Raw genomic sequence first — 22,511 nt, 5'->3', positions numbered from 1 at the left:
ACATTGTTTAGGTCCACTAGCCTTTTAAGAGGATGACATTTTTCACTAACGTTGACGACCTGAAGATTTTGCCAAAAGAATTGTTTGGATAAACATGTAATTATGAATGTAAATTCAACCCTCATGAAAACAAATCAGGAAAGAGAAAGGACACTTTAGATTCAGAAAAGCAGGGCCATGAGTGAAAACTTGTTTATTCCATTATGTTTACAATCTCTATATTGTAATATTAGTTTTAATGTAATAAAAACATATAATATGTATACAAACAGCTCTTTGTTACTGCTATCAAAAGCTTATGTGGATTATACATACAATTTGTAAGAATTGTTAGTACAATAAAATAAAAAATATTAGAGTTTAAAATTGTTCCATAATTTTCATCATACAACTGCACATGTCTGGTTAAAGAAACACATGGATGTCAAATTATTTGGGTTTGAGCAACACATCATCATGGTTGTTTTTTACTACAGAGATCGCGGTGGCCTTGGATGATCTCTTGAACTGCTGCAGGATCATCCAGCGTGCTAAGGTCACCCAACTCATCCAAGTCGCGCTCCACCACCTTCCGCAGCACCCTGCGCATTATCTTGCCTGAGCGCGTCTTTGGCAAGCGCTGTACAAACTGTAGGAATGACCAAACAAATGTAAAGGCGTGAAGTACAAGTTAGTCTATATGTATTTTTGGAGTTTGAAGCCAGTGGAGCTGAATTACCTGGATATAGTCCGGGCAGGCGTACTTAGCGATCTTTTTGGATACCATGTTGTTTAGCTGTGGGCAAACATCTGCTTCTTGGATATCCGTATCTGTTTTTAGCACCACAAAAGTATACACGCCTGACAGAGCAAAGACAGGAAACATTTTTTACTTTTTAGCCATTCATAACATGGAAAGCACATTTTTTGACTGAATAACACAAGAAAGATTCTTGCTCACCTTGTCCTTTGATGGGATGTGAGTAGCCTATAACAGCAGATTCAGCCACTGCAGAACATTGATTCTGTTACAGAAATCACAAACAGGATTATTTGTATTCATGGTTAAAGAGTAAACTGCTTGAGCTTTGGAAAATAATGGATAAAAGACATAAAATAAATGGCTTCACAATGATGGGAACGCAGCCAATGCTCAGCCATTAAAATAACCTCATCTTACCACTATGTCTTCTATCTCAGCTGTGCCAATCCTGTGACCGCTTACGTTGATGACATCATCAAGGCGACCAGTGATCTGGTAATACCCGTCCTTTGAACGATGAGCACCATCTCCAGTAAAGAAGTAACCTTTGAGTACAGAGATAGAGGAATTTAGTGACTGTGTCCTTACAATAAGAGACTAGAAACACAAGAAAAACAGACTTTTTGTCGTATTTTACCAGGGTTCGGCTGACAGTACGTCTCGATGAATCTCTGATGGTCGTTATGAATGGTTCTGGCCATACCAGGCCAAGGCTGAGCTATACACAGAGCTCCAGATGTGTCGTTAGAAGTCACCACTTTGCCCTGAAGAAAATCAAAAACATCAATAAAGAGAAGAAAAATGTATTAACAAAATCAGTGTACTTGATGATTAATAAGAAAACTAGATGACACTGATGCAAAAAGAGAACGGGCACAGTTGCAGTGTTGTACATGCCTTGTTAAACCCTCTGAATGTTGTGGATCTGAAAATGCTGCGTGTGTGTTTGGGTTGACAAGGAGGAAGGGATCAGTTGAGAGACAGCGCTCCAACTGTCTACACAATCTGTGCATATCAAGAGGAAAAGCGACCGCAATAGCCGCTAAGTAGTATGACAGATTTTTAATAGGGTGTTTGGCACGCATAGAGTGGGACTGATGGGTGGGAGCAGGGTGGGTATCAAAAGTGACACAGCTGGTGACTATTTTATAATCCAGATCTGACCCTCCATCCTGACCGTTCCCAGCCATCCAACATTTTCGGGGGTGGGCACGCAACACATACACACACACACACACACACACACACACACATGTTGGGATGAGCACCGCACCTTACTGTCCATGAGCACCGGCTTAATGCCAAAGAAGGGTCTCATAGCCATTCCTGGGACAATCTCTGCGTCAGGGTCTGATGGCCGTGGGGCGATGCAGATGCCACCTGTCTCTGAGAACACAGAGCAAAGCGAGGCAGATTATCAGGCTTGTGTTAATCTATATTATCCATACTGTCAACACAACCTATAAAAATACCAAAACCAACAATGTGTTAGGCATCATTTTTTCAATTTCACTTTAATTTTCAAATTTTGTTCATGACTTCCCTACCCTGTCTGTGCCAATCAGCTCCAAGCATGTTGGGTTCTCCTGAAGACATAAATCTATTAAAAACTAGTATAGTATAAAATAGTATAGTATAGTATAGTATAGTATAGTATAGTATAGTATAGTATAGTATAAAAACATACATGTATAGTTTCCTATTTCGAAAAATCCAAAGTATGGTTACTTCCCAACACAGCTGAGGACTGTAGTTTTTAGCAAACACTCCTCAAAGAAGAGTAAATAGTGGATTTATTAGGGACTATTTTCAGTACCGTGTGAATACACATTTGGTGCTCTAGTGAGTATTTCCGACAGCAGAATGGCGTATGCGGGATTGATTCAAAATAAATTACAGTATGTGTTCATGGTAGTGAAGAAACATTTCACCTAGTGCAACTGTATGTCGTTTATTAATGAGGTTTTCATAGACTTTGAACAATAGCTGGTTTATGGCACTTTATACAATATATAAGACTCTGGCTACAGGAAAATACTTACTAGCATCAATTCCTTGTTGGCTTTGGAATTTTCATCGGATTTTTGATGAGAAAAATATTGAATATCATCAGAATTACCATTTAAACATGAGGAAAAACATTTGCTATAAAAGAAAGAAGTCAGCTGCTAAATAGAAACAGTCTAAGGATGTAAAGGATGCTACATTCTTACCAGCAATGTTATAATACCAACACCTTCGGCAAATAATTGCTTTTTAGGTATTAGGTAAATACAGATTGAATTATGTATTTCATAACTCCAACAAATTTAAACTGCTAAAACACAGCACTGAGGAAGCAGTGACACAGAGTGGAAACTATTGAAATGAAAAGTGAAAGGGATGGAGGAGGTAAATGACAGAGCCAACTAACTAACATAAGCCCTTCCCATTGCTACAGATGTAGATTAGGGATTACAGCTATACTAAGTAAATTAAATGCAATTACGTTTGCCTGGACCTCAGGGACTGGTAATCCGCCTGGTGGTGTTGATGGCAACAGTGGAAGGAAGCAACAGAGGGGACCCGTTATGAAATAGGACACAACAGATGATCTCACAATAGCATTAGCAACTGGCATCTTGCTGGATCAACTGTGGTTAATTGTGACACTTTTCAAGTAAAGTCCCTACCCCCGAAAAAATCATCAACACTTTTCAGAGGAGCCTTTCCCAAACCTTCCAACATTTTTACAAATATTAAAGTAATAGTTAGACATTTGGAAAATACAAGAAAATACGTTAACTTACGTTAACTGACGTTTTCTTGCAGAGAGATTAATGAGAAGATTGATACCATGCTCATAGTATCTGTTCAGTATGAAGCTACAGCCAGCAGCTAGTTAGCTTAGTTCAGCATGGCCTGGAAACCAGGAAACAGCTACCCTGGCTCGTAGCTTGGATATTGTTACCTTTAGACAGAGCCAGGCTACCTGTTTCCCCCTGTTTCTAGGCCCTTTGCTAAACTAAGCTAACCCGAGCTACACTATATAGTGTACTAGGCTAAGTATACACCAAGTTAAGTTATATAGCATACAGTTATGAGAGTGAACATATTTCCCAAAATGTCAAATTATTCCTTTACATGAATGCTTAAATGTAAGAATTTACACGTTAAGATACTGTATATATTATATTTATTTTCTTTAATTCTTGCTGTTAGACGCTTTTCAACCTCACGTCCTCCTGCATCCTCTCACTTCTCTAGTCTTGTATGATCCAACTGCGAGGCCGTATGCCAACAGCGGATCAAAATCTAATTTCCTCTTTAAACAGGCTACTTGCTCCCAGATCAACTAAAAGGCAATTATGAATAATGCCACTTAGTCCTAATTGAAAACACTGGTCCAGGAAAATAACATAACATAATAACATAATCCTTTTTTACTGAAGTAGGATATTTGGGTCATATCTTTGTCTGTAATTCTCAAGCTCATGATGCTCTGGTGTTTAATTATCATCAATTAATTATAGATATTTTCCATTTGTATGGTAATTAAAAACGCTTTTCCCCATTTGGTCATTACTCAGTCTAATTTGGAGGGACTGAGGATGAAACGCATAGTGTCAGTTGGGTCCTGTGTTCATCTGTAAATGTGATTTTATTAGCAAAATCAGCTGATTTCAAACATGTTGTCATTATATCCAATTGTAAGCTACTTAGGTAGAGAAATAGAATATTGTTGGTGTATCGCACACAATGCAATTACTGTAATTATGGCATTTACACGGTAAAGTGAGCAAAGTTAACAGTATATAGTTTCTGTTTCACTCTGGTATTGTGTGACATAATCATAGAGCAGATAATTATGATAACTCTAAAGCTGTTTTTACAGATACAATTTTATAGTTTTATTTTCTATTTCTCTGTGCTTAATATGGAGAGAAATCCAGGGCAAAATGTTCATCTTGCTTTGTTTTAAGAGGAAGTCTGCCTCTACAGTAACTACAGTAAGAGACTCTTCTGACAGGAGGGAGTCGCTATAGTCTTTCCAGACATTCGTGATCCATTTTGTGTCATGACTTTTTTGGCAGAGACGGTCATAATCGGCTTTCAAAACTTCAACTGGTTTGTGTGGGCCATTTTGAGAGACAAAGAAGAGATCAGGAGAAGTTATTACTACATGCAGTTCTTTACATTGTGTTGACTGTTATTCAATTTAAAGGACAGAGAGGCTGACTTTGAGATTTAATGCCTCTGGTTTCCTGTACCGCTCCCGCAATCAGATGTGAAACTCTCAGAGGAAAACATCTGGTCTGATTAAGTCCACAGGGGATTGAAAATTGTATAGGTGTGTGTGTGTGTGTGTGTATGTGTGTGTGTGTGTGTGTGTGTGTAAGCGAGTGTACACATTGCTTATGTATACACAAGCACAACCATATTCACAATGTTATGTAACAGTGTTATTGTTGGAGGGAGCAGGCCGCTCTCCCCTTTAAGACTGACGGATGGGCCATTATCGTCTGCATACGTGGCTGAACTGGAGGAAGAGTTTGTGAACTTAACTGCCCCTGACTGTGATTGCGTAAACATCTGGCGAAATACTACTGTAAGACATCAGGCACAAACTCACTTTAATTCTGCACGATCAAAGTGAGATACAAATTTGATGTGGATTACTGCTTTTGATTTTACAAATTAGTTTTTAAAATGATCCACTAAGTGTAGCACAGGCATACTGATACAGCTGACAGCAGCAATGCAAATTCTCAAACATACTAAATGTTGTCAGAAGATGCAAAAGTTGTAATGCTGAGCGTTTCAACCAAAAGCAATAAACATAGCATCCCTAATGTCAAATAGTCTTTTATGTAGGTGGCGTTTAATATTGAAAATATTAGCCGTTCAAAGACACAAGAGAGGGATGTAAGACTATTGTCATTGGCTGGTTTCAGCAGTCTTTTGTTTAGTAAAAAGTGTTAAGGTTAGGGTTAGGGTCAGAAAAGGACACTATAGATTTACATTTTAGGAAATCGAACATAAAAATCTAACAAAGTCTAAGAACCAACTAGCAGCATGGCTCTATGGATGACAATGTTGCTCTGTCAGTTGGTTGGGTCATCACTTTGATCCAAGCTGAAATATCTCAACAACTACTGGATGGGTCGCTGTAAAATTGTGGACAGACATTCATGATTCCCAGAGGATGAACCCTACTGACTTTGGTGATCCCCTGACTTTTCTTGTAGCGCTATCAGAAATTTGGTACAGATATTTATTTTCACCTCAGGATTAATTAAATGATCCCTTACTTTTCATCTACGACAGGTAAAATTTTAATTTGTCCAATACTTAAGTTTTTTTAAGTATTCATTCATAAACCAATGATGTTTCCATCAGCCTCATCTGTACTAAGAGCTCAGTGCTAATTAGCAAATGTTAGCATGCTAAACTAAGATGCTGTACATGGTAAACATTATACCTGCAATCAGCGCTGTGCTTAAGTTTAGCTTCACAGTTGGGCTTAGTCTCATTTTGTTTGCATAACTAATACATTTCATTCTTCAGTGTATTCACAGTTACCTGTTTGCCACCATGTGTCCACCACAGGGCAGCGTCCATCCCCAACAACTCTGTGGTACCATTCCCATGCTTCAGTGTTGATGGGCTCACCCACTGCATAAGGATAAAGACTGTTTAAGTCACTTAGAGTATCACATATTGTTTTTGTATATTTATTTTCCATGAAAATGTGTTAAATTGATACTGAAAATCACGGAGTTGAAAATGTTTCTATTGAAAGTGGCTCAATGACAGAGGATTAGCTTTCTTTTATCATAAGCTTGTTGTGTTATAATTCCATATTGCAGAGGAACAGGTGTGTGCATGTGTGTGTGATCTCCCTGCAGTGTGCTGGACTTGAATGTGGATACTGAGGATTAGTAAAGCACCAGGCATACCAGCCAGGCTTAACTTTCAGTGTACTTCAAGTAACACGTGTGTGCTAGGAAGAAAGGAATTTTTCTGTCAAATATCCAGTGCAGGACACATGCACTGTTCACTCTGTAGTGTAGATTTACTGTGTGTGTGTGTGTGTGTGTGTGTGTGTGTGTGTGTGTGTGTGTGTGTGTGTGTGTGTGTGTGTGTGTGTGTGTGTGTGTGTGTGTGTGTATTTGAAGTGGCAGCTGGTTTACATGACACAATGACTTCAATACATTTAGGGAGGATGACATGATGACATCACAGCCTTTCAATTTGATCAATCAATAACCAAAACTACACAAATAAAAAACATTTTTCCTTCTATGGCGAGCCCTTGTGCACATGATAGTATTTTTAGGTGTCATGTTTGACATACCAGAGCCGAGAGTTTTGAGGGTGGAGCGGTCGTATTTGTGCACCCACTGGTCTCCATACTTAAGCAACAGGCGGATAGCTGTGGGAGCCCCATAGAACTGATTTATCTTAAGTCTCTGAACCGTCTCCCAGTACCTTCCTGTGAACGACAAAGCATGTCCATGTTAGCATGTAGTGAGTAGATACTGAATATCAGAATCAGAAACTGCCTGAGAGCTGTTGTAATCCTGACAAGAGTTGCTGAGAGCAGATTCTTCTTAACAATAACAAGGTGACATACAATGACAAGCTCCTAATTTTAAAGTCAAAGTTATTGCCAAGTCCAAGTTCAACTGTAAACAGTTATTCATAGACAGAGACACAAGTATGCAGAGCTGCTGGGAAAGGACAGGAATACTTAGGAAGCCCTGGGTTGAATATACAATACATAAACATTAAAGATAATTTGTTTTCCTTACTTAAATCTGTCAACCAGACTTCTCAAATAACTGTTGTGCTCATTTTAATTTACACAGAGCTTCAAGCTTTTGCATTTCTATTGAATCTACTTTCATCATTAGAGTGAATCAGACATCAATGATTTTACAGATCATGAGAAAAGCTGGTGCTGTTATTCATACCCGGGTCAGGGTATATGGGAGTGCTCTCAAAAAGGACAGTGGTTCCCCCGTTGGCCAGAGGCCCGTAGACGCTGTAACTGTGTCCTGTTATCCAACCGATATCAGCCACACAGCCGAACACATCTCCATCATGGTAGCTGAAGACATACTGGTGATAAGAAGGAGGGATGATTAAGTAAAAAGAGGAATAATTTAGAAAATACACTATTTTGCTCCCTTTCATGTGTTAATATACCTTGAGCTCACTATATTACATAAATACACTCTGCTAAAATCAGAACAGTATTTTTTGGAATCTGGTATGAACAGGATGGGATTTCCTCTACAGATGGTCAGTTGTAGGATTATGGATCACATTTTGTCCATCCAGGGCCTTCGCTGGCATATAGCTGTACAGTGCATGATAAAAAAAATATTAAATGTTCCCTTCTGCACATGTGATAATGCAGGACGTGGTTACCCTGTGTGTGAGTGCAGCGTACAGCAGATATCCAGCCTGAGTGTGGACCAGTCCTTTGGGTTTCCCTGTGCTGCCTGATGTATAAAGCAGGAACAAGACATCCTCACTGTCCATGGCAGTTGGCTCACACACCACGTCCTCCTTCAGCATCTCCTGCACAGCACGGTGACATTTAAAGGTTGTGTCTTATTTCAGCAAATTGATAGGACAACAATTGAACAAACTTTATTGTCAGTGACGACAGGAAGTGGGATTTTTCTTGTTGAAACATCATTGATGTAAAGTTTGCAACACAAGCAAGAAAACTAAAGAAAATAAACAGTTTATTAAGATCAGTGCTGAAACTACAAGTTAATTAGTTGAGACTCACAAAAAGGTCCGTTAATAGCTGCTGTGAGCACTGAATCATATCACATGATCTTCCTCAGTATTTCGTTATCATGAACTTGTTCCGTATTTTTTATTGTGCAATATGATTGAAAACTCCAAATCAGCTATTAATGGACCATATGAAGAGATATCTGCCAACTGATGTTTCCAAGGTTGATTTCAGTGATAAGTTGTTTTATCAATTATTTGATCAACTCAAAATTAATTGCCAGCAGCTTTGATTGATAAATGAATCAAAAAGAAGCCCAAACATTCACCAAACCTCTTTTTAAATCTTTATTTGTCCAGAGGAACGTGACAAAGCCCTCTGTGCTGGCATTAATACCTTAATCAAGTTCTGATGGGCTTTCTGCTCTCTCACCTCCTCCATGGCGACGTCCCTGGCTGTCATGACGACTGGATTCTCTGTTCTCATGGCAACAAACACCTGCTGTACTGTCGGACAGCCCTGGACCGCCGCATCCACTGTCTTCTTCAGCTCGGTGACCTTACCCCCTCTGACGCCCTGGTTCACTGTGATGACGGTGTTGGACTGAGCTACAAATGTGATATGATATCTAGGTTTTTTAGTTTTTTAATTAAACTTTACTATACTGCCAGTTTAACATCCTGGCATTTAATTTAATGTCAATCTTAAATACTCTGATACTATGTCTAGGAAAATACACTAAAGTATCTCATTTAGCAAACCCTGTGTATTTGTAACATAATTTTAACTTGATTTCGGGATATATCACAAAACCCCCAAATACAACACGTTCAACTTCGTAAAAGGAAAACCCCATGAATCATTTAAAAATGGTAAGAATTAAAGAGCCAATCATAACCTTTAGATACAGCCTTTAAGACACACCTGCAATCAATGCCTCTTCCTGAATGATGCAAGATCAATTAATATTAAAAATTGACTGTAGTTTAGTGCAAAAACAATTTATTTTAATTTTATTTCATAGTAAACACTGCTGCTAAACATTCTTAAATTTGCCTTAAAATTAAATCAGATCACAAGGACACAAACTGATGTCTGAACTATTTTTTCTAACTTGTTATAGTGACCTTTCCCATCATAAGCTAAACCTTCAAAAAATGCATGTATACTAAAAATAAACACAGACTTTAAACAATCAAAAAGAAAGGCCCTGTTTGGTCGTAGTGATGAACCCACTGAGATTTTTCAACCCACTGTTTTCCCTTCAGTGTTCTTCACTGTTTTGATTCACTCACACCACTCTCATTTGTTTTTTGTTTTTTTTCCCATCTTCAGATTTAAATTTTTCTCTAAAGCAGCATTTGTCGATGTTTTTGTCAACTTTAGTGAAACAGGAAAAGCAGAAGCAACAACGCTATATTACTCTATCATATTGTTATGCACACAACGGCCTCGTTACACATACAGTATAGCAAACTTTATGTGTGGAGTAGTGTTTCTGCATCCCTTAACAAATGTGAACCCAGTATTTACAGTGCTATCCTTTTTTGTTTTTTGTCTCTCCGAGCTCTTCGGCTTTTAAATGCTTCACTGTGTTCACCAGTGAGCTGCTAACTTTCTCTGTGCTGTTTGGTGCTGGGCAGGAAGCATACAGTGGCTTTATCAGAGCTTTATTGCTGAAAATGCACAATAATGGTGCTGATGAGAGTGGTGAGACTGACCCAAAACTGTAAAAGTTGTGAGCAAAAACCTAAACCAAAACCAAAACCACAACAGTGACCAGAAAAACACTTTGTGGAGCTGAAGGGAACTGCAGAGCCGGGTGATATTTCTCTGTGAGTTCAACACTACCCCTTTTCACACATACAGGCATTTGGTCCATAGTTATGTCAATTGTCAGACAGCATCAACAGGCCGGTCACACTCTCACCGTCTCTGATCCGCTCTGCCAAAGCCTCCGCACTGAATCCTGCAAACACCACGTTGTGTGCTGCACCAATACGGGCACAGGCCAACATGGACGCCACAGCCAGAGGGCAAGGAGGCATGTAGATGGTGACAGTGTCCCCTTTCTTCACGCCATGCCGTCTCAACAAGTTGCCCAGGCGACATGTCATCTCCAGTAACTGACTAGAGAGAGAGATCGATAAACTGCTAAACCTGAGATGAATGAAGGAGGTAAGCCATACACTAAATCCAACTGCCTGACCTGTAGGTAACCTTGACCTCTGACCCCGGTTCATCTCTCTCCCAGATCAGGGCCACCCGCTCAGGACAGGTGTGCACGTGGCGGTCCAGGCAGTTCACTACATGAGCCCATAAAGAGAACACACATGCGCACGTACACACACACACACACACACACACACACACACACACACACACACACACACACACACACACACACAGGAAATCATCTGATTCACTTATCACCACAATAGCGTGGTGCGTTCAAGGTCTTCTCTGAATTGGACATACAGCAGTTTCAGTAATGAGGCTTTCATTGTCTGTGGAGATGTTTTATTTAAAAGCGTTCATTAAAAAAAATAACAAAGGGATAAAAGCAGCAGGGGAAATTGTGAAGGAATACAATTGTGAATGAATAAAGGAAATAAAGCAACTTCCTCCTTCGATCGCGTATCTGACTGAAATTATAGCAATTTCTTTATTCTAATGATCACATTTCTTTCCAAAAATCAAACCAAGGTAACCTTACCGGAAACATTCAGCTTTCCCCCCTCAAACCACCTTATTTGACCTCGGCTTAGATCACAGTCCTGAGCAGTGTGGAAAGGACTGATCCAGCTCAGTCTCTGACGCGCCACCACGGCCCAGAAGCTCTCAATGTTGGTGACGGAGAAGTCCTGCAGCCCAGCTCGGTCCAGCACCCCCTCAAACCCTGCAGCCTCCGGCATCCACGCCGCCACATTACACCTCCTCCGACCCGAAACATGCAAATACGATCTCAAGATCCGACGACTGAAGAAAGTAATGACGTTCTTTGAAGTACACCCGCAAGGCACCCACATATTGACAGACCAAACACTCAGTAGGCTGCTACAGTGAGTTATGCTCGTTGAGCATTTCTGACATAGGTAATAGACTGAAGTTTTTACGCAATTTTGGAAGTCCCCCCTCCCTATACCCCCCCCCCCCCCCCCCCCCCCCCCCCCCCGCAGCTAGTCAGAACTTGGAAACTCAGCAGAGGGAGGGCTGGATGATGATGCATTAAAGGGCGGTGGTATCAATGTGCCGACACTTTCTCTTTCTGTCTTTCTTCGAATTGCAGCTACAGCTGGATTTCAACATCATTTGGAAAATGAGAGAGAATAAGATAAAGTAAGAACAGGATGATTCACTCTGCAAGAGTTGTGTTGCTTAAATATCTTTTAATAAGGCTACAGTTACATTTATACAAAGACAAACACAGACAATTGATGTTAACTATACATTATAGTACAGTATTAACTACTGGACTTTATTTTCAGTATATACATCAGAAATATTGGAGCAGCTGAAAGAAAACAACTTTTTAGAGATATAACCTTTCATATAAAGTGTGGGATTTGGTACCAACTGTGTGGTTTTCAGTTACTCACTGAAATCCACACAGAGAGGTCAGAGGACACGTATCAGTGGAGTCAGCTCCTCTGAAGCAGAGAGTGAGTCAGTATGTTGCTCAAGATGCTTGCTGATGGGAAAGTTTTACCCTCCCATGATGCCACTCTGCTCTCAAAATTTGAATGTTGCATTAGCTGCCATGTCACACAGTTTTAGGGTTAACAATTTATTTTAAAATAAAATAAATATAATGCAGCTCCATGTCAGAAAATCTGCCATAAATGTGCTTGAGCCTCATTCAGCTTCCTATAAAGAGTGTCATCAGAAGGTAATGTGCTGTTTGGAGTTTTGGATAGCCAAACAAATATTTCTAAGAGCAGTGAGGCAGAGATAGTCATTGGATGACTTAAACCTCACAATTAAGTTTCACTTCAACCAATACCACAAGACTTCTGCCTTTTGTGAACTCCGATCTGCAGGTATTTCACCACCAGTCCGTATCTTGCAACTCTTTTTCAGTTTCTCTCTTCCACCTCTGCCGTTTCTTCCTCCGTCCCCTTGTCCTCAGCTTCTTCTTTATGTGTTAAATGGCCATTTGTTCTTTCTGAAACTGTCCCGAGCATCTTCGCGCTGTGCTCCTGTGCCTTCGCCCGCAGCACAGCGATACTGTTCTCCCTCAGTTCTTCTTTAGAAAATGGAGATGTGGGGTCCTTTGTCTGCTTCTCCATCTCCTTCTCCTCCTCCAGCCCTTTGTCTGCTGGTTTCTCCTGTGCTGGGGTTGGTGACGTGCTGATGGGTTTTCCAGGTGGGGTGGGCGAGGTTTCAATAGACTTCTTGTGCATACCTGAAAGGAGGAGACATTTACTCCAGTTAGACCTTGGAGCAAGATAACTTTATGTCTGAGGACTAAGACACAGATTATCATTGATCTCATTGTTTTCACTAATTTCAGGTTTTAGTACCTTTAAATGGTTCAACTGCCACATTTGCCAAAGTGTTTGACATTGAAATAGAGTTTGAAAGAGAATGAAGAGGAGGAAGATAGGTAGATAGATAGATAGCACCTCTTATTCAATTAGACCCACCTAATTGATTTACACTAATCAATTGACATGAGGCCAGAGAGGAGGATTTGCTCTAATCTGTCCTGATGAAGTAGGATTATTTTAGTATTGACTGTTACCTTTTATTGACAATATGGCACGTTTATTGACTCCTAGCAGCCCCATACATATTCAACGCATACAAAATTAGACAAAATAAAGTAGAACATTTTATTTTCATTATTTGGACCCACAGCTATCATTTTGCAACTAAGATATGGGGTGAAAGTAAATTTACAGACAAAAGGAATAGAAAACCATAATTGTATCTGTATTAGGCTGAATAAAGCATGGATCAGATTTGTTAGCCAACAGCCAGCTATAAGGATTTTAATGTAAAAAGTCTGAATGTCTATATTTAAATAGGGAATTATTATGATTTTTACTGCTCCCTTTCACAAAATGAGCTGATATCTTTAAGGGTATTGATATTTCAAATTTTCTCATTCAAGTGACTGAGAAACTATATCCAGACTTTTGATTGGTACTGAATTTCTTTTTTTTAATGACTAATTTTTTTTATTTCATTTTCCAAGTTGAGGCTACACAAGCAACACAAGGCAACCAGAAAATACACTAACAACAAGCATAAATAATATAAGTAAAAATGTACATATGACTGAATATGTGTTGATGCAAGTCTACAGCCAAAAACCATCAAAAACAATGAACAATCCCCACAACCGTCCCATAGGTCCACACCAATACACAAAAATATTTCTAACCCTTTTCAATGCTCTTTGATGAAGCATGGTGCTGTATGACTTAATACTTACTTAATCATTTCTTACTCAATAATTAATTGATGACTAATTAACCACTCAAACACCAGCCATTTCTGCTATGAGCTAGCTTATTAATCTCTCTTGCTAAACTGAACATGTCAGTTACAGGTTACCATATAATTGTTTTATTTATTTATTTTTTTACAGCAGACATTTTAACAGGTGTTACCAATATCATTAACAATGGCTCTGTTCTGTTATCAGTAAGCCATTATTCATGTTGATATTCAAACCTGTGCTTTTTCCACTGTCACATCAAAAATATCATCAGTGAAAAAGGCCTGTTCCCATCTGAGGTTGACATGTAACACGCATTCTATAATTCTGCAGCAACTCACCTAATAACCACGGGGCATAAGATTCTGTGATGCCCTCCTTGGCCGACTTGAGGATGGACTCGGGCAGCGGGATGGAGTGACGGACCATGGCTCCATACAGGCCGTATTCTGCCATCACACTGCTGCGGCCCCAGCACTTCTCCCTTTTCCTCCACTTGGCTCTGCGGTTCTGAAACCACACCTGGAGAGATGAAGGAAATACAAGGATTAGATGAAGGTAATTGTTTATCTGCACCCATTCCTGCCAGCCAGTAGTGACAACATGCTTTTTCCAAACCCTGTCGAGCATCAAGGAACATTATAGCTATGTATGACGTCGAAGAGGCTGATACATTTCAACATATCCAGTCCAATGCAGCTATGTTACCACACACCTAAAAATGACTGTGAGGTTAAGTTCTGCAGACTTAGTAGTTATTTGAGATATTGTCTGGGACAAAACATGACAAAAATGTGCTTTTTGTGGAAAAACCACATCAGAAACAAATTATCATTCAAATTAGTATATGTCTTAAAACATGTCTGGAGAAAATCTTTAATTTCTATTAAGACCACTATTAGGGATTTCCTTCTCATTTTTTTAGTGATTACATTTTTCTCAATTCATCTTTGTTGCTTGATATTTTGATGTGACAATCATAGTCATTTCTTAACCCCTTATTTTGTGGAGCAGATGAAAAATAGTCAGTAGAACAATGACATCTGCTGGAGGTTTAAAACAGCAAAAGGTTGTTCATGAAGAAGATTTCATTTCACAGGTCTCTAATGGGCCCTAAATGTAAATATGTGAGCTGAACAAATATGTTTGGAGCAAAGGCCCTTAAAATTCTGTGTTTGATATTTCTATTTTTCTTCGTGGTTCCTCTGCTGAATATGTTGTCTTCTGTCTATTGTGTGTGTGTGTGTGTGTGTGTGTGTGTGTGTGTGTGTGTGTGTGTGTGTGTGTGTGTGTGTGTGTGTGTGTGTGTGTGTGTGCGTGTGCCTGTGCCTGTGCCTGTGCATTATTCTCCTTCTGGCTCCTCAAGTGCCTAAATTGATTTCCACCAAGCCAGACCTTGTAATAGCCTCAGCAGGCTTGTGAATATGGATGAGGAAAACATGAGCATCCTAAAACGGCCAAAGAGGCAGGATGAGATTGTAAAAGGGAGTGTGTGTGTGTGTATGTGTGTGTGTTGTGTGCGCGCCGAATTAAAAACGATTTAAAGCTGAGAGCCTGGAAAGCTATTCAGGTAGATCTGATGATAACCTCCATCTCATAAAAAGATGGGCCTCAGATGAGCAATCATGCTTTTTGACAGCAACAGTGTGAGTGTGCATGAAGCGTGTGTGTATTCACTTGTGTGTGTGTGTGTGTGCATGTGTGTGTGTGTGTGTGTGTGTGCGTGTGAAGTGCTTCCAACGAGAGGTGACCCCAGGGGCGTAAAGGCTGATTGAAAAATAAGTTAATTTCCAGGCCCGATCGATGGGAGACAGGCCCTCAAATATCACGGGAAATTAAAATGCTCATAGCAGCCAGGCAGAGCCCTCTGCTCGCCTGCTGACCTGTGCTAATTAATTTCTATGTAGTTATCATTTCATTTGAGGGCTGCGGCCCCGCTCTCGCAGGCAGAGAGGTGATAAGTTCTCCTCAATTAACTAATTACACTGTGAAGGTGAATTGGCTGCTAATGTGAAAGTAGAAGGTATTGTGGAGATGATGATGGAGCAGCTGACTGGTGGCTCAACCTGCGATTGTTTCATTTTTTCCTGTGTGAAAATTTTCCTGTTAACACTTTGAAATCTGAGTTTGTGGTATGCACGGCCACCGCAACTGATTTTAACTGTGGGTTAATGTTAAATAAGCTTATATTGATGGAAATATCTACATCAGCTAGTCTCAACCTGGGCTTGTGGGACCCCCAGGGGTCCTTGAATGGGTTCCAAAAGGTCCCCATAAAATTGGGGAGTATTTTAATTTAATTATTATTTAATTGACTAGAAGTTAGTCCAATGAGAGAATTTATAAAAATTACTGTTCTGTTCACACACGTCATGCTTAATCTGAAAATCTACAGTATAGACACTTAGGAATAACTTGTTTTACAGATGAGGATCCCTGAGACTACATCTTATCAAATATGGGTCCATGGCCTGGTGTATATCAATTTGGGGGTTGTTGAAACTAAAAAGGTTGAGAAACACTGATTATAATTATGTGAATGAAAACATTTTTGTGTTAATTTTTGTCCCGTTTCCTCTCTGAAAGCAAGAGGATTGAAGCATTCATTTTAATTTTAATTTGTTTTGTAAATGTTCAGTTACTGAAACACACCTGTATCCTGTCCTCTGGCAGTTCCGTTTTCATGGAGAGCATTTCTCGGGCATATACGTCAGGGTAATGAGCTTCATTAAAAGCTTTCTCCAGCTCCTCCAGCTGATAGGAAGTGAAAATGGTTCTGCAGACAGAACAACAGAAGAACGTGTGACAATGATAAATGTGGATTTCTTAGAATACTAATATCACATTTTCACAAATGAGACTACAGCACCTGAAAATTGAATGAAATCATCATTTTCCAGCATGTTATTTTGAATTAAGTACATACTAAATAAATTGAGAAATACAGTTTCTTATGAAGCAATGCCAGTTTAGAACTATAGAGTCACATATTAATGACACAAAACAAGTATAATTTTTTACTGTTCCTAACACAGGTATATTATTTTATTTTTCTCGAATATACGTTTTTGTTATTACTCCTGATGAAACTAGGAACGATGTATTTTTAAAGACAGCACGGAGGAAATCATGATAATACTCACTTACACTTTAGGCTAATAACATGTTAAATATAACAGTTTACGAGAATTAAAAACATAAAAGTGAAATTAAAGGATTTAATTATGACCTTTTGTTTTTTGCCAGTGACACCAAACAAAACTTTAACATCTTAAAAAAGGCCCAAAATGCTGAATCATAACTCTGTTAAATATGCATTATAATAAATGTGCTTTCTTTGATTTGTCGTGTTGGTTTTACCTGTGTCGTCTTTTCTTCCGTTTCTTGCTTTGGCTCATGGAGGATTTTGAGAATTTCTTATCACCGGAGAGACTCATGTCATCAGAATCTGAGGAAACACATCAGTCAATAACAAGCGTCAAAATATACCGACAGACGCAGTGATCAGTTAGTAATTATCTTATGATATTTATCATCATCTTCAAATGTTATTAACAAGAACTGAGATATTATTAATAACGACAATATATGAATAGTATATAAATACATGGAACATAGTAAACTCATAGTATACCTCATGTCTTTCTATAAAAGTCAGTTTTCTTGATTTGTATTATTTATTATTGTGTACAGATTTGTCCAAAATTATATAGGAATAAGAAATAACGAAAAAAGCTTCCAAAATGGGCAAGATTAAGTTTGAATTATAAAAAAATTGTAGCAAAACCTTTTCCTGTGTGGATCTTATATTTTATGTTAATTTAAAAAAAATCTAATTTTACCTTCTTTGCTCTGAGTGAATATGATGTTGAATATCTTTATTATCAGAAGATAACAGGGCGGGAAATCATTGACACTTGCACTCTTTTCTATTGACTAATATGAGCAAGAAATAATTTCTTAAACCGCTTTGATTGAGTGCATCACGCGAAATGTGCGTTACACATTTGCTATAATATTATTTATCTGATCAATTGAATATTATTTAAATCTCTGCATCAGCAACATGTTTTATTTCACCTCCGGTTTACTGAAAACACTCACCCGAGCTGGCAGAGTGCTGTGCGTCCTGTGAGTCCATGTGCGCCGCTCTGTGCAGCGGCTGCAGGTGCACATTTTGCGCCTCTGACAGCACCTCCAAAAAAGCAGGCTGGCTATAAAACGAGTGTATTCCCTCTGGTCCCAGCAAACCCATACCGACCCCGAGAGCACCGTGTCCGAGGGCCGACCTGGCGGCCAGGACGTGTGCCCTGTGTGGCAGAGCCTCCAGCGGCCGCCTTGATGCAGCAGGCGTCTCCTTGTTGAGGCCGAGCAGCTCCTGGATCCCAAAGCCGGTGCGTCGGTGTGCCGTGGGGGCCATTTTCCAGGCTGGAGGAGGCAGCTGGGATCCCCCGTGGTTCACGCTGGTTTGTGAAGCTGATTTCTGCTTATTCTCAGAGTCTGAAAACACAATTCCCTCCTTTCCTGTCATGGCGGTGGGATTCCACTTTTTTATTTTCCAATCCCTCAAAAAGTCCCTGGTGCAATGAGCAGTGATGCTCCTCTTTATCTCTGTGCCCTCTCTCTGCTCAGCGTTTTATTCAACAGGCAACATGCGGCAGCCAATCACAAGAGAGGAGACTCCACACTGAAGTTTCCATGGGTCCCATCAAGCTTTACTAATGCGTAGATAATGTCATTTCCAGAAATTAAATATCACAAAATAATTGTAATATTCGACTTTTTGACAGGAAATGACATAAAACATGGACAGTTTTTCTCCTAGCTTTACAAATAACACAAAATATAATTTCTTATAGCTGGTAGAAAAGCAAACTACTACGAATAAAAGTAAATATAGGCTTATCTCCGGAAAGTCAGCTTCAATTTCAACAAGGTGTCATCAAACGACCAGTCAGACCAAAAATACTGAAAAACGAAAATAATGGACTAAAACAGATCCTGCTTTGCTAAATAAAATTCTCTATAGCTTGTAAGCAGTGGCGGTTAAAGGTTGTAGGGCCACACACTTAACTAGTTGACTTTACTAATTACACTGTTTTGATGTTGAGATTGTATTAAATACGTTGTTTAAGGAAAGCTGCATGAAAGGAAAGAAATTAAACAATACATTAAAATGCTCCAAGGTATTTCATTTGAGAACACTGTAAAGTCACAATTGTCTCAAATGTTTCACTGCAATAAAAAAAATTGTCAAGCAAAAGAGAAGTAAAAATAAGCACCCCATTAGTCTACAGACCAATGGGATGTTGACATAACATGGCTCTACAGAGCAGCAGCTTTTGGCAGGTCTTTCATGTTGTCCATCACACCTTCTCTCTCAATCTTCAACGAGGCTGAACTGAGATGGAAGGAGCGATGGCTTCACAGCACCTCCATTCTCAATGAGGAGAATCCCAAAGTCAATGAGTCATCATCATCAGAGTTCCTAATAAACGATATACACAAGAACACAATAATGACATTTCACATAAAATAACCATCAATAATGTTAAGTTATGTTGCCTAGTCAGAGAGAGTCAGAGATGCCAGGAAAGGTGTGGATTGGTTATTACAGAGAAACTGGATGGACAGTGATAAGTCGAACAGTAGCTTATTCTTTCCATTGTATAAAACTATACTCATAGGGTGTATCAAAGAGAAACTAACAAGTAATGATTGTATTGCAAAACTACTACAGTATTACTTTCTATAGCATGTTGTCATTAGGCCTACATATGCAGTGAAAGTGACATTTGCAACAATTTGTTGCAGTTATAATAGTAACTGCAATAGTAACTATTAACACATTTGCAATTTAGCCTTAAGCAAACTTGTTGAAACCGGACATTAGTAATGAGATTATTTTTTACAAAACATGAAATAATAAGTAATGAACACTAAAAGTTTAATTAGCAACAAAATCTGGGTTTACAGTGAACTTTTCAGACCCCACCCATAGATAGATGGTGTGGCAGAAAAAAAACAGAAAGGTTTATGTGTACTGGATAGCTCAGTGACTAGCTACTCACTTTGGCACAGGTGACAGGCGTGGTAATATATCCAGTGCGGATACCTCATGATGGGCGAAACTGTAAACTCAACATACCTAGGTCAACAAGTCAGGTGAATCCAGGGAAACCTGAAGAAAAATCCACTACTCTTCCAATGAAAAGCCCAGTGACAGGGGTAGGCTATAACATGTGATGCTTGGATACTCACACAAAGAAAGTGACAAACACAAACCGCAAAGTGAATAACAATGATGAGAGGGAGTTAAGGTGACAGGTCAGAGGAAACTATGAAATTCAGTGCGATGCGCTTACAACTGACTGACTGTGAGACAATCTGACTGTGATATCTTCTCAGCAGGCAGAAGCTGTAGTTCACAAACTAGAACGAGCACTATTATATAATTGACGTGACGTGCAAATGAGTGATAGAAAACCAATCTTTTTTTTCCTTTTGGTGTGTGTGCCACTGCTTGTAAGGCCATTATGGTCCAGTTATTAGCTATTTGTACCACAGTGATGTGACAGCCTACAATGCAGGTTTGACGTAATAAAAAATTAGCCTACTACTACTAATGCTAATAAAAACACAAACATTATGTGTGATACCATTTACCTAAATGCATCCATATGACACTGTACACCAGACAGCTAAATAATAAACAGACATTTCAGTGCTTCCAATCAATGTTATCTTTCTATTTTAAAAAATTCCTTAAATAAGCCAATAATAATCCACAAATGTACACCATTATATTTAATGCGCACTGCTAAACACAGGCCGAATCTTCTTGCCTTTATATTCCAAGAAAAACGAAGGAAACGTCATAAATTCTCATCAGCCAATTTTTCTATTAGTTAATTAATCAATTCAGCCTCTTGTTAGAAGAACTGAAAACTGATCTGTTGCCAGACTGTTGCTCCATCCCCACCGCCCCATATAACGCACACTGCGATTTGCATATTCTAATTAGGTTTGCGCACTAAACGTTTTGTCTTTGGTGGCTGTGTGCGCATCTGTTGATAGATTATTAAAGCTTTTTTAAATTCTTTGACGGGTCACGTGATAAAGAATACAATGTCCCAGTTCGGGGTATTTAGGGCACAACAGGGTGGCAATTAAACATGAGACAAACAGTCCCAGTGAAACAACAGATTTATTTACCTCCTGAGGTTGAAGCGTCTTTTTTTGTTGTTTATTTGTTTGAGGTTTGATATCAAATAAAACAAATAACTGTGACACAGACAAAGAGGTTGCAAAATGTTTCAGCGAGTAAATCTTGATTTTGAAAGTGAGAGCGTAGAAACACATTTAGTCTGTCAGGGGAAATCATCTGCAGCTTCCCCTTCACACTCATTTATCACAGTGTGAATCTGAGTTTTAAACCTCAGGTCAAATTCAAACTCTCTGAAATGTGAAATGAAGTGAAGATACTCCTAACATTTTTTTCCTCTCCTATATCCACAAGCTTAATCTTCTCTAATCAGCCATTATTCAATTATTGCCGAGTTTCAATCGTTCGGAGATAATTTGCGGCACACTTTTGGACATCTGGAGAAATAATTAAGCAGAGACGGAGATGAGTGGACGCGCTGGGTGGAAGCGGAGGTGCAATGTTATCAGTGAGACATGTGGCGATGAATAAATAAATAAAAGGTGGCTCCTGTGGGACTGTTTGGCACTCGTGCGTCAGTCTGTCAGTGACGGTCAGACCCACAACAGATTTAGTGCTGCTGTGTAATCTGAGATATGATCAGGAGATGTGGCATTAACCCGGTCGTGCTGATGATCCGGCTTTCTGTTCCTGCGTGTCAGGGTGCTTTGTGCAGCACACTGCGCATCATTTCCCTGCAGGATAAGGGACTATAGGCCTGCAGTAAAATCCTGGCAGGACTGTAAGGAGATAAATAAATATAACATCAAACTTTGGACTGTAAAGAAGATAATTTTTTCACAATTTGAATATTTATTTAAAGTTTGAGACGCTGCGTAAACGATTTAGCATAGTTCCATCTTGACTGTGATGGAAAAAATACAATTCAAAAGATTGCTGACTTGATTTGTGCCGAATAAATAAACACATAAACTAACAAATATATGGGTAAATAAATAATTAAAAGGAAGAGATTAAATGGCACAGTTGTAAACCGTGTGAGGTCTGAGAGTGAGAGGGGAGTAAAGCGGCTTAAATTGCCTTCAGCGTCTCACGAGAGGCTATTGGAGAGACGTTTCATTAGAGGTGAATGAAGAGATCAATGCCATACCAGTAGCTATGCTAATGAGGTTTCTACATTACACACGCGCACACACGCATGTGCAGACATGCAGATGACGTCACATGAATCACATCCTTTCACTCAGGATGCAGCTCATCTCATCTCAGGACCAACCAGAGGCAGCTGCTTCTTAAAGGATTCATCTCTGTCTCGTAGCCTTGTGTTGAAACTATAATACACATCTGAACTCATCCACAAAAAAGAAAGAGGAATAGCACAATCAGGAAAAACTTGAACATTAGACAGTATAGAATAGCTTGG

At 39.3% G+C, this 22,511-nt stretch overlaps 2 protein-coding genes across 4 annotated transcripts; both read right to left on the bottom strand.

The window, feature by feature from the left end:
- Positions 1-445: 445 nt before the first annotated feature.
- On the bottom strand, positions 446-11,597 carry LOC133997454 (acetyl-coenzyme A synthetase 2-like, mitochondrial). 3 transcript variants are annotated; one of them, XM_062437038.1, is made up of 14 exons: positions 11,194-11,597; positions 10,687-10,783; positions 10,408-10,607; positions 8,910-9,085; positions 8,159-8,311; positions 7,699-7,846; positions 7,080-7,217; positions 6,305-6,397; positions 2,016-2,128; positions 1,380-1,506; positions 1,160-1,287; positions 941-1,004; positions 719-840; positions 446-628 (listed from the first exon to the last, which is right to left on the bottom strand). In XM_062437038.1, exons 1-14 carry the CDS (start codon positions 11,504-11,506, stop codon positions 455-457), a joined length of 2,046 nt encoding a protein of 681 aa, XP_062293022.1. In that variant the 5' UTR covers positions 11,507-11,597; the 3' UTR covers positions 446-454. The 3 variants fall into 3 exon arrangements, with proteins under 3 accessions (XP_062293022.1, XP_062293023.1, XP_062293024.1); XM_062437039.1 differs by having other exon boundaries at positions 8,910-9,061; XM_062437040.1 differs by lacking the exon at positions 11,194-11,597 and having other exon boundaries at positions 10,408-10,603; positions 10,687-10,754.
- A 956-nt stretch (positions 11,598-12,553) lies between these two features.
- On the bottom strand, positions 12,554-18,454 carry LOC133998073 (visual system homeobox 2-like). The gene is made up of 5 exons (XM_062437816.1): positions 18,028-18,454; positions 17,284-17,371; positions 16,576-16,699; positions 14,265-14,445; positions 12,554-12,882 (listed from the first exon to the last, which is right to left on the bottom strand). Exons 1-5 carry the CDS (start codon positions 18,452-18,454, stop codon positions 12,554-12,556), a joined length of 1,149 nt encoding a protein of 382 aa, XP_062293800.1.
- Positions 18,455-22,511: the final 4,057 nt, after the last annotated feature.

The sequence above is a fragment of the Scomber scombrus genome, chromosome 17, assembly GCF_963691925.1.
Source record: "Scomber scombrus chromosome 17, fScoSco1.1, whole genome shotgun sequence".
Classification (NCBI taxonomy): Eukaryota; Metazoa; Chordata; class Actinopteri; order Scombriformes; family Scombridae; genus Scomber; species Scomber scombrus.
The sequence above is the reverse complement of the archived record's forward strand: the minus strand, read 5'-3'. Positions and strand labels throughout refer to the sequence as shown.